At 36.6% G+C, this 13018-nt stretch overlaps 1 protein-coding gene across 3 annotated transcripts in view; it reads left to right on the top strand.

The window, feature by feature from the left end:
- Positions 1–13018, top strand: part of LOC106543699 (pericentrin) — an 82058-nt gene that overhangs the window by 33598 nt on the left and 35442 nt on the right. For all 3 annotated transcript variants that reach the window (XM_087716650.1, XM_087716649.1, XM_087716651.1), the window contains exons 19-23: positions 1871–2098; positions 6734–6901; positions 9354–9506; positions 10832–10999; positions 11841–12881. In XM_087716650.1, the coding sequence (XP_087572776.1) occupies positions 1871–2098; positions 6734–6901; positions 9354–9506; positions 10832–10999; positions 11841–12881 (1758 nt within the window). The remainder of the gene's footprint in view (positions 1–1870; positions 2099–6733; positions 6902–9353; positions 9507–10831; positions 11000–11840; positions 12882–13018) is intronic.

The following is a 13018-nucleotide window of genomic DNA, read 5'->3' as shown; positions in this document are numbered from 1 at the left end:
CCAGGAATAGAAATCAAAAGTAGTGTTCTAATGCCATAGTCTCCCAAGCTTTTTCTGGAATAATTTTATGAAATTTGGCAGTCTAGGGTATATAGGCTTTATCAAGATCAGAATCAGCTCTAAATTAACCAGTCAACTTGATTCACGTTCCTCATTATTATGGAGCATTTAAAGGTTTCTGCAATGAAATCCTTACAGGTAATCCTCACTCAATGACCCTAGTTGGGACCAGAATTTCCATCACTAAGCTATGCAATTCTCAAGCAAAACTTCATATGACTGCATCTTTTGGCAGTTTCAGTACAGAATGGGACAACTCGCTGCAGGATAAATCAACAAATACAAAAATTAAATTAATTTCAATGGAACTTTTGGTCAGTTGTTGGGTCGTTTTTCATCCTCCGGAGCTTTCAGGGAAGCCTCCGGAAGGCCCCTGAAGGCTCCGGAGGGCTTAAACCGGTCCTACGAGCAAACCGGTCAGTTCCTGAACTTCCGGTTTACCCATAGGGCATGGTTCTTTGCCCTCCGGAGGCTTCAGGGAAGTTCTTGAACCCCCCCGGAGGGCCTCCGGGGAGGGTTGGGGAAACTGTTTTTGCCCTCCCCGGGCTCCTACAAAGCCTCTGGAGCCTAGGAAGGGCAAAAAAAGCATGTAAAAATGGGGGGGAGTGCCTGTCATGCGCGCATGCATGCTGGGGAGTTCACGCATTGCATTATGGGTGCAGCACACCAACACACGACCCCCCTGCACTCCCCTTGCTTATGGCATATGAGCCAAAAAAGGTTCGCCTTTGCTGGCGTAGGAGATCAAAATAAATTAAATTTTTTTTAAAGATTATGATCCAGAGCTAACAGGTAGCTCATAAGTTGCTCCTGCTACCTTTTTTGATCTCCATGATCTCATACTCCATAATGAGGTCCTCGGGGAAGGTTGGAGGTAGCAGGAACAACTTGTGATATTCCCTTCAGCTTCTCCATTGACTTTGTTCTGGGAAACCAGCAGGGAATATCACAAATGGCAATCACATGATAGCAGCTTGCAATGTTGTAGTCATAACATCTAGCATTTCTGAATCATAATCTTTTTTAATTTTATTTTATTAAAAGTTTTCTCTTAATATAAAATAGAAATAGAAATAAAGACAATGGAGAAAGGGGATAGAGGATTATCTCCTCTATCTAGGAAGGAAGTGAGAAAATTTTTAAAAAGAAACAAAAAGCAGTAATTTCTGACTTTTCAGTGCAATGAGATATACTACATAATAGAACTGTAGAATCAACTTTTTAGATATATCAATAGTACCACTAGCCATTAAACATTAAAAAGCTAAAGATGCATAGTATAATTAATTATAATTAGGCATACTGTTGTGAAGTTCCCAGAAGACGACCTAATGAATTTACGAGCCTCGAGACAAAGTTCAAAAGAAATCCAATCATTTATTAGGATCAACATTCTTAATGTTGACAACTGTTTTATCTAAGCCTCTCCCCTATTCATTTTTGATACAAGGCAGGCCTACCTGAGACCTATATGTATCTTAGCATTTTTATGGCTGTATCATTAAAATTAGAATATGTTGAATATATAAATTGTCTACATTACAGGATGAAATATAGTGTAGTTAGACTTGACTACCACACGTGCAGTGGGACTTATCTTTTTTCTTCCTTGTAATCTCTTGGGATCTTTCAGAGCCTCCAGTTGCCTTGGAGCAAAACACTTAGAACAGAAGCATATGGGCCTTCAGGTTTTTAGTACTACCAAGGAGCAGCTTTTGATATGAAACATTAGATTAATCAAAGTAAAAATATTAGGAATATGGTGATTATTTTCTTACTGTTTGTGTTCCTTTTGTATTTGTCTTTATAGGTAGAATCTCTCCACAATGAAATAAAAGAGAGAGTGGATGATTATAACAGGCTTTTTACAGAAAAAGAGCAAATAGAGAAACTCCTTGCAGCTCGTAATGAAGAAATAGAAAAGTTGGAAGGACAAGTCATGGAGTTTCAATGTCTGAATAAAGAGGTGGCAAAGAATGTTGATAAACTCATGCAGGAACTGGAAAAAATGAAAAAAAGGGAAATTGAATTAAAAGAAGTAAGCTTAATTTTGTAATTTTAAATTTTTAGTAAGGGATTTGGAATTTATACAGGACAGCTAATAACTGAAATTGTGTGCTTTTTTCAAATATACAAACTTCTCAATGAAGATAGGAAAATGCAAACAGGTAGTAAAGAAAAATGGAGCTATTCAACTATTTTGGCTTAGTCTACTAAGAGGCATAGGCATGTATTTGGCAGCATTGTGAGGAGCAGGAAGAGGTCTAAAAGCTCAAGACTAATTGAAATATAATCAGGAAATATCTGTTTATTTTGAATAAAAGGTAAAGGGGACCCTTCAGATTTTACTCCACTAATCATTGCCAACTAAGGGAGAACTGCTCATCTCTGTTTTAAGGCCATTGAGCCAACATTGTCCAAAGACATTTTGATGGTCATGTGACCAGCGTGATGTCACAGTGTGCTGTTGCCTTCCCACCAAAGTAGGTCCTATGTATCTCGGATTTGCATGTTTTCAAAGTGCTTCGTTGGGAAGAGCTGGGGCGAGGACAGGAGCTCACCCTGACACATGGTGCTCTTGTCTCGAACCTGGGCTGTCAGCTTTCCAGCTGTCAAGCCTAGTGTCTTAATGCTGGGCCACCATGCCCTCTTACTTTGAATAGGTTTTTGTCTATTAATCTTATCTCAATTTCATTGGTAACTTTCTTGATAAGAGTGTAAGAATATATTCTCATCAAAGTTACCCAAGGTTTGACGGTCATCCCAGTTGCTCGGGTAAAGCAAGTAGGTACCTTCTGTATATTGGGTAGATGCTTGCAGTGGACAATCACTTTAGTAACAATGGCCAAAGCATAATTTCATTTTATATGGAAGAAAGTGATTACTGCAAAACCATACCTTTATTTTACCAAGAAAATCACTTGGTTAGACAATATAAAGTGATTGCCAGTATAATGCCAGTTCTCTCAGATCAGATGCACTCAGCATCATATTGAGAAAATGCTGAGGATCTAATAGTATCAATGAAGTGGTTAGATTAAAGCATTCAGGTTAGCCAGTTGCTAATATTTCTGTGAAGCTAAAGAAAACACTGGATAACGAAGATTTGCTTCCTGAACACTTTTGAGTATGTCTTACAGATTTTTGGCTGCTAATCACAAAAATAACCTATAATTTAACCTTTATGTTCTATAGAAATATTCTGTTTTTATACAGTGGCAATTTACACCTTCAGTACTTGTTGGCTGTGCTGCACACATGAAAGAAACATACAAAACATGGAACTGTTGTTGAAGCACATCCCGTTTACCAAATACAACTGGAATATCTAGGAGATCCAAAAGTAGTGGCTCTGCTGCTTGAAATGCAGCTCAGATATAACAAGTATTGTTGTTACATATGCAGATGGGACAACCGTCCAAGAGAGTCACCTTACATTAAAAAGAAAGGGCCACTCTGAAATAATTTGGTTCCAGGATAGAAAAATGTGGCACATGAACCCTTTGTTGACCCAACAAATATTTTTGCCTCCGCTTTACCTAAAATTCACTAATTAAAAAAATTGTTTCCAAGAATAACTGATGCCAAGATTAAGGAAGGCATTTGTTGGTTCACAGATCAGATACATTATTAGTGTCAAGCAATTCGAAGATCTGTTAGTCAGTTTAGAGAAAATTGCCTGGAATGCATTCAGGGATGTTGTTGAGAATTTTCTTGGCAACTACAGAGTACCAACATACATTCTCATCTGGTTGACAAATTTCTTATGACACATGTTCATGGAATTCAAAATGTCACTAAGATTCATTTTCTGTATTCACACTTAGACTCCTTTCCCCAAAATCTAGGTGCAGTCAGTGAAAAACATAGTGAAGCTTTTCATTAGGATATTGCCATAATGAAAAAGTGATATCAGGGCAACTGGAATCTATTAATCCCAGCTGGCTGGCTATTGTTAGAAATTGCAGTGAGGAGCATCGGGCACTTGAATACAAACCAAAATCAGCTACTAAACACTTCTGACTCTGTTGAACTCATGCAGCATGTCAGAAATATTAGTAATTAAATACATTATAATAACTGAAAATTAATTTCATTTTCTCAAGATTCCTATGTGTTATGTCGTTCTGAAATTGTGTTCAGTTTTAAGGAATCTATGATAACCATCAGAAGGTTTCCAGAAAGCAAATCTTTTGAAAAAAGTTGTCCAGTGAAATTAAAGCGGGAAAGAAGAATTATAGTGGGAATATGGAACATAAAGAATATGATCATGAAAAAACAGAATACAATAAAATATTATATTCATGAACTGTCCATTGACATCTTAACATCAACGAATAGAAAAGGCCTGGAATTAGACATTTTCAGTCAGAAGATCATACTGTTCATTAGCTAGGACATGAAAAACAAAAAAGTACAGCATTGCTTCAGGAAGGATTTAGCAGGAACAATGGATATAATGCAAACAATAACCAAATAATACAAATTAGACTTCTTGGACTTTATTAGGAAGATTATCCAAGTTTAAACTCAATGACTGATGTAAAAAAAAAAGAGGTTGATGAGTTTTATGGTCAAATTCAATCTGAAAGTGAACACAACATATAAGCAAAATGAATTGCATATGGTTGGAGTCTGGAATGCCAAAGATGGAGATATTGACAAAATGTAGTTGGACTCTACAGCCTAGGAAACAAAAATGAAACAAAATAATTACTTACCAACTTCTACTAATCACATTGCAAGATGACTAAGGCCTGAGGGACTGATTGCAGGGACCCATGATTCAGGAAAGAGTGCAACTAGCATGCAACACAAAATTCTACAAAGTTGCTCCTAGCGACCTAGCCACAACTGCCAACTGCTCTTCAAGTAAAAGTTGTGAGTCTAGGAAGAATCCCAAGTTGTGCATGGGGGTCTGTCTGGTGCAGTGCAACCCTATCCAGAACTAAAGAAGATCCATACAACTATAGCTACTCTGAGTTTTGTCCCCATCCAGACCCCACAGCCTCCAAGTACTGCAAGACGGTAGCAACAGTAACATGTGGGTCACCTGGATGAAGATATGAGTATTGTCAAGAAAATTAATGATGCCTTATCCCATGGTGACAGATGATGTCTCCCAGCAGCTACCTTATATATTAAAGAGAAGCGCAGAAAATACTAAGCCCTGCATATATCACAAAGGAGTGCTCATGAACTGGACCTCTCACTCTCTTTCAATACTGATTAGGAACAGCCTTAGAAAACAGCCAAACCAATGCAAAACTGCCACCTAGATCTTGCAGCCATACCAAAAGGCTGCTATGGTCAGTGGTATTGAAAACTGCAGAGAGGTTAAGGAGAGCAAGGATGGATACATGATTTCTATCACGCTTTTGCAAGATTATCAAATCACAAGTGTGATCAATACTGTTTCTCTCCCAGAACCAGGCCTGAAATATGAGTGGATTTTAAGAACATTAAATATGTTCGAAGGGTAGCAACGATAATCAAAGGAATAAGAAGCTAAGTCCACTGAAGAAAATGTTTATTATGAATTTGAGTTACAGGAAGTGAGATAGTTTCAAAAGAGAACTTCTGGAACGAAACCAATAACTCAGAACTGTGGGGGAAATTCTCTTTATTGAATGTACTCAACCACAAGATGTAAAGAGTGGTTTAAATAGAATTTCTTTATTGGGAAGGGGGGATTGGACAGGATTGCCTAAATACCATATTTTTCAGAGTATAAAATGCACCAGAGTATAAGACGCACCAAGGTTTTGAAGAGGCAAATTTTTAAAAAAGTAGGTAGGTAGGGAGAGGGATAGAGAGAGAAATACAGTAGGTAGGTAGGGAGAGAGAGAGAGAGAGAAGGTAGGGAGGGAGAGGGAGAGAAACACAGTAGGTAGGTAGGTAGGGAGAGAGAGTAGGTAGGTAGGTAAGGAGATGTTTGTTTATCCATGTGCTGCAGAAGGAAATCGCTGACAATCTGCAGCACCTAAGACTTTGTTTCTGCTGGCACAGCAATTGATCAATCTAATTCTCATCAATTACTTTAACTAAAGAGCTTTACGAAAGGGGGGGAAAAGTTTTTGCACTCTGCAAACCTCCCAAAAACAGCCCGTTTTTCTTTTTTCTTTTTCTTTTTTTTAAAAAGCATGAATAGCCTTGGTGGGGCTTGTAGAGTGCTCGGGGGGGGGAGGCAAAAACGAGCAAAAAATTGCCCATTTTTTTGTCAAAAAAGATACATGCGTAGCCTTATGGAGGCTTATAGAGTGCTGGGGGGGCAAAAACGGGTCATTTTTTGCTCATTTCTGCCATCCCCAGCCACCAGGAACTCTCTGAAAGCCTCCCTAAGGCTCTGTGTGGCCATTTTGGTGAAGGGGTGGGGCTTCAGGAAGCAAAAAATGCTGTATTCGATGTATAAGACCTAGATTTTCAGCCTCTTTGAGGAAAAAATATCTTATACTCCAAAAAATACGGTAGCTTCTTCAATTATAGGGTTTTGTGATCTTGAATTATCTTCAAATTAGACAATTAATACATATAAAATCCTTTCAAAAGATGATCACATGATTATGGACTAGAGCAGCACTTGCCTCTTGCTTTTGGTGTTTCTAGAAAGCTAAAACGTCACTAGGCTGTATAAAAAATATTTACTTACACAATTTTTTTTGATGTTTTACAGGATAAAGGAACATTGCAGCAGCAACATAACAAACATTTAATTCTGATTTCCACTTTGCAATCTAAACTAGACGAAGTTAGACATAGAGTACTTATTGATACTAATAAGGATCATATGCTAAAGGAACAACTAAAAATGCAAGAAGAACTTACTACAAAAAAAGGAGAGGTAAATCAAATATAACTCAAAACTCAGTGGGAACAAATTTCATGTTGATTCTTCTCATGTGAAAATATGATTAGCAGTGAAAATTCCTACTCCAAGAATATAATTTATACATGCATAATGTATTTTGTAAAAGTCCACAGATCCTTTTTCTTTTGTTTGCAGATATTTATACAGGTAGTCCTCATTTAAAGATTATTTTTTCAGCAACTGTTTGAAGTTACGACAGTGCTGAATGACATTGATGACTATTCTGCAGAATTGCAGCCATTGCAGTATCCCTGTGGTCACATGATTACCAATTGGGCACTTGGCAGCCAGCTGTTAATTATAATGGTCACAGCGTCCCACATTCACGTGATCACCATTTGTAACTTTCATTGTGTTAGCTCATGATAAACAGAGCCAGTCGGGACACTAGTGGAAGGTTGCAGATGGCAATCGTGTGTCACCACGTTTAATAGGCATGTTGGATTTGCTTAGCCACCACATTTGAAACTGTCCGAACTGTTGTTGAAAGTCAGTATAGTATGTAATGTCATGCTTTACTAACTGCATCACTTAGTGACCTTGCTCCCTTTCCCAATAACAGATAGTTCTTGACTTATGACCATAATGGAGCCAGGAATTTTTTTTGTATGTCATAACGGTCATAAATCAAGACATCCACATGGCCAACTTGATTTAACAACATTATTTGCAGCAGTTGAAAAGCAAACAGTGCTTCCTGGCAAAAAACATAATAAATTGTGTTCATATGATTGTGGGATGCTCTGCAAATTTGGGTTGCTTGCCGAGCACTCAAATACAATCACATGACTTTGGAGCGGGCAGCCATTGAAACTTTGAATCCAGATCGTAAGTTCTTTGGACGGGGGGGGGGGTTGGGGTTGTCATAATTTTGAATGCTTGCTAACTCATGGGTTGTAAGTTGAAGACTTGTATCATTGTTAACCAAGAACTAAATTTATAAGGAAAATTTGATTTGCCTTTTAAGTGACAGCTGCAGGGTTTATTTTATTTCCTGCAGGAAATATATTACATTTTTAAGGTGGGACTCCTAGAAACAAATAATTCCCATTTACTTTGAATTCTTTATTATGGTCTCTGTTCTGACCCCCCTCCGACCTGCAAATCACCCAGATACAGGCTTGGCTGTTTGCCACTCTTTAATCACGGATTTATCAACTCCTTTGGCTGACGGCCCAGACAAGACTCACATGCAAGAATAGTTGGCAGCAACCCAAAGTCCAACAGGCACAGATACAAGACAGACAGAGTATTCCAATACTGTTTCAAACGGTTGTGTCCTGCAAATGACCCCTCCCAACTTCTTCACTTATATACTTTCTTGGGAGGGGCCAAGCCACAACCACCTGGGCTTAATTATCGTCTCTGAGTCTGCCTCCGGAGCTGCTGCTTCCATTTCTCCGCCCGTCTTAATCTTGCATCAGGAACAAACTGCCTTGAATCCTACCCACTGCTCCATGCCTCAGGCGCCTCCTGGTGGCCAACCAGCCTCTCTGGTCCCTGCTCTCAATCTGAAACCTGCCCAGGGTCCTTCACATCTTCCCTGGCAGACTCATATGGTTCCTCACTATCCAAGTCCATCAGCAGCCCAACCGAATCCTGCTGGGCCACAACAGGTCTCTATAACCCATATACATTGAGTATCGTGTGCAGAGTATGTTCAGAATCATCTAAAGCTTACAGATTACTTGGAAATACCTGATTCAATATAGGGGCAGAGGGCAGAATTCTTCACCTCTAGCTATTTCTTACTATTCTTATAAAGTAGACTTCCTCTTCTGTACCTTTTCCCATTCATAAGCCTGCTGATCAGAGTGAAAATCTACAGAATTTAGATGCTTTCATCCTTTTTCCTGTGTAGTAGTTTTTGCACTTAAAAGAATCATCTCTGTCTTTTGAAACATCACAATTTAGTTTCTATCCATCATGGGCAGATGGAACATTTAATTCGATTTTCTCTAAAATACAAAGAATATTAGGTCTTATTTAGTTCTCAGAAGAATCTCCATGGTTAAATGGAGTATGCAATAAACATTTCCATACTTGAACAAAATGGCTTTTATTTAATTTCCACAACCCATAAGACAAATTAAGTCTCTTTTTAGCATTTTCCAAACTGTCTCTTACTTTTCTGATCTGAGGAAAGAAAGAAAAGCTGGGAGTTTCCTTGATGATTGCTTGTAAACAATAAAGCAAGCGCATTCATCACCAATTTTTGTAAGAGAGTTTATAGCTCAGGTTTGCAAACCTGGATGCATTTTTTTTCTTTTGATAGACGTTTACAGTTTAGGAGTCATTTTAATGAAATTTTATATATATATTTAGTGTCACATATATATGTGTGTGAATTTTTACAAAGATATGTTGATAGAATGATTGAAGATAGTAATACTTTGTTTAATTCCATAATTTCATTTTACTTCAGGTTGCTGATTTATTAGAACAACTTGGAAAATTTAAAGATAATTTAATGAATAAAAATGAAGAAATCTTACAGCTGAAATCAAAGTTAGAAGTGGAAAAAAATGCTAACAACAACAAACTAATCCAATTGAAAGAAGAAAATGCACATCTGAAAGTATGCCTGCAATTTAAAGGAAAAATCATTTCTTTAGAGATTGTGTTCCTAGAAACAACATATAATACCTTAATTAAGGAAAAAAACACATAATGTGTTTGTGGGAGAATTTGCTGTAACAATGCTACAAAATATTAATTAAAACTAGACCTAGAGTTTAGATGTAGTTTAGGTGCACAGCCTTTTTTAAGCAAATAAGCATGGATACAATTAGAGAAATATTGCACTAGGAGAAGATGGTATACAAATCCTAAATTTAATTCCAGTGTGTCTGTTCAAAATTGGACTTCTTAGGAGAACAGACATGTTTATATTTCATTATATGGTTTTCAGAAAGGAATACAGGGCTGTTTTTTCCATTTACATTTATTGAAGTGCTAACATTGGTGTTTTGGTAGACTTCCCATTTAATTTTTAGGAAAAATTGAAGGAACACTATTCATTTTTTAAAAAAATAAGTCTTTGTTATAGACTGAAACTAGTGTAGTATTTTACAGACTGGCTCCCTTTGAGTTAGAAATTTATCACTCAGTGTTTTTTCGGAAATAGATATAAAAATACAAACAGAGCAATTTTGCTCTATGTTTCTTGGATTAGCAACAAAATGTCTCAGATTAACAAAAATTGGTCCAGTTGCCATGATTCAACCTTTAGACACCTTTGACCTGGATGATTAAGTCCTCATTGACATACAAATAGAGCAAGGAACCTAAAAACATAAATATAAAAAAAAAATTGAGGCACTGAAGGCTGTAAATTTTAACAGGATTATCTTTATACATTATATGCTATCTGATATTTATGTTGTATATAGCACACATCAGATATATTTTGCTTTTAAAGTGCAAGTCTCATATGTATCTTCAGCTTGGGAATATAAATTTTTCCCATTTAGAAGCTATGTTTCAATCCTATTTGCAGCTTGATGTCTCAGCTCAGATACTACTAAGGCTAAAAAAAAGAATCTTGAAAACACAATCTGTTTTCTAGAAAATATGAAGATGAAATAGCTTTGTAATTTTGAACAGAATTACATAACAGTGCAAACATATTTTGTTAAATATTACCCATCTCCAAGCCAAATGTTATTTTAATCAAGGCTATGTTATCTCATATATATCCTAATAGCAGAGGCTATTTGTTCCAAATATAACATAAAAGAGAAGTTACTGATTGAATGCATATAAACTAAAAAAAAGTATTATTAATATTCCCCACAATGTGGGACATATTTGGAGTTGTCATCATGCTGTTTTATTTTTGTCAACAGTAAAGGAATAGATTGTGATAGAGTGATCTGTCTAACATAGAACTTTTTCTGTTAGGAAAACATTGAAAAATTGGCCATACAATGTCAAAATCCAGGTGAAAATGAGCTGGTTATTCTGCAGTTCCTCAAATCCTTGCTTGAAGAAAAAAATCAAGAAACTGATCACCTGAATGAACAAATTGAGAGACTGGAACAAAAAATAGAGAGTAGCAAGGAAAATGAGGTAACAAATATCACTTTTTAAAATTTGCTTGATAATGAATCTATTGATAAATGTGTGTATGTGTGTGTTTGTGCTGATAAATAAATAAAGGAAGACTAGTATAGATCTATTTCAAGCTATTTAGCTCTCATCAGTTAGCCATACCCTTACTGGGATTTGAACCTGGGCTATATTACATATTAGGCAGACGTCTTAGCCATTAAGCCACAGGCTCTGATCCGTTATCAGCTGAGCCAGGGAGAAAGGTATATATTTAAAGTCACAACCCCTGGTATGCCCCAATTAAGGGAGGAAGCTAACTGCTTCCATCATCTGTCAATCGGCTCGTCACAAGAGTCCATCACGACAGAAACCCAATATTTTTACTGTGGCTTTGTTATATTTGTGTTTTATATTTGTGCTGATAAATAAATAAAGGGAGACTAGTATAGATCTATTTCAAGCTATTTAGCTCTCATCAGCTAGCCATACCCTTACTGGGATTCGAACCTGGGCTATATTACATATTAGGCAGATATCTTAATGTGGCTTAATGGTTAAGACGTCTGATAACGGTAATAAGTGTGGAAAATGGTCATAAGTTCACTTTTTTCAGTGCCATTGTAACTTTGAATAGGCACTAAATGAACTGATGTCAGTTGAGGACTACCTGTAATGGTTTGCTTGAGTCATTATTTCTTTTCAGCCCAAATTCATGTTTTTATTTGAGTTCCTAATAAGTTTCTACTTCACAATATTAAAGACATTAAACAGAGCTCTCCACATAGATCACATAAATATGTTTATAATATATGTTTAAAATAAACAGATACATCAGAACTAATGCCTAGTAATATTTCAGGTTCTCAAAAAGCAAATGCTTGAAACCGAAGTCATGAAATCAACTATAGAAGAACTTCATAGTGAGAAGGAGCATTTGTTAAGAAATAAAGCAGAAGAAATCGAAGAACTTCATAAAATAATTAAGAAGCTTCAGAAGGAGTCAGGAGCTCTTATACCCATCCATCATGGAACTAAAAATGGGCAAGGCAACCCAAATTATTTTTCTTTGGAAGAACCAGAAGAGAATCTTAATAAATTTAAGGAAGGGTCACAAAGTGTTTTAGAAAACGAAAATGGTGATGACAACTGTGTACGGCTTAGTACCAGTCAGAATGAACTTCAGAGACAACTAGAAATGTCTTTGATGGATAAAGAAACTTCGCAGCAGCTGCTTAATGAAAACGAATCTCAGTTTAAAATGGAATTTAAAATCCTAGAACAAAATCTTGAAACTCTTCAGGAATCTCCTAGGCAACATTATTCTGAGCTAACATCTTTACAGTTGTTATACAAAGAACTACAAGAACAACACATGCTTCTGAAGGTGTATGTAATGCAAAAGGAAGATGAAATGAAAGAGATAAATTCATGTAGTCAGGATCTTGAAGTTCACCAAAGAGAGAGAGAAATGAAACTGTTAGGGACAGAACTACAACTCCAAATAGAGCAGAATGTAGAGCAGGCAGCTAAAGTTCAGCATATGACCGAAAATATTGTGAAACTTGAAAATGAACTTAAAATTATGACACAAGCAGTGCACCATAATGAGACCACTTATCAAAGAAAGATAAATGAACTTCAAGTTACTATTGCAGAACTGAAGGCTGAAATTGAGAAAAAGGTGGAAGAACTGGAATTACTAAGATCTGAAAAAGATGTGTTTCACTCACAGCTGAAGATCCCCATAGAAAATGACCAAGACAATTACCAGAAAGAAGTTGCATGCCCTAAGATCCTTGATGTTGATGTCTTTTTACCCTCTGAAGAAAAAGAGAAAGGGGGAGAAGAAAGAGATTTAAGTAATATGCTTTCAGCATCTGTTGATTTTTTTATTCCAATGGTATGTATTAATCCCCAATTATTGGTAAATCTTTAATAGGAGACTCAGAGGTTAAGATAAACATGGTTAAAAGAAACTTAGATGTATAGGGAAATTATCAATCATTTTTCAGTAAGCAGAATGTGCCTATCACCAAT

Source organism: Thamnophis sirtalis, unplaced genomic scaffold (genome assembly GCF_051295495.1).
Source record: "Thamnophis sirtalis isolate CommonGarterSnake01/CBP01778 unplaced genomic scaffold, rThaSir2_p1.2 scaffold_5, whole genome shotgun sequence".
In the NCBI taxonomy this organism is placed as follows: Eukaryota; Metazoa; Chordata; class Lepidosauria; order Squamata; family Natricidae; genus Thamnophis; species Thamnophis sirtalis.
The sequence above is the reverse complement of the archived record's forward strand: the minus strand, read 5'-3'. Positions and strand labels throughout refer to the sequence as shown.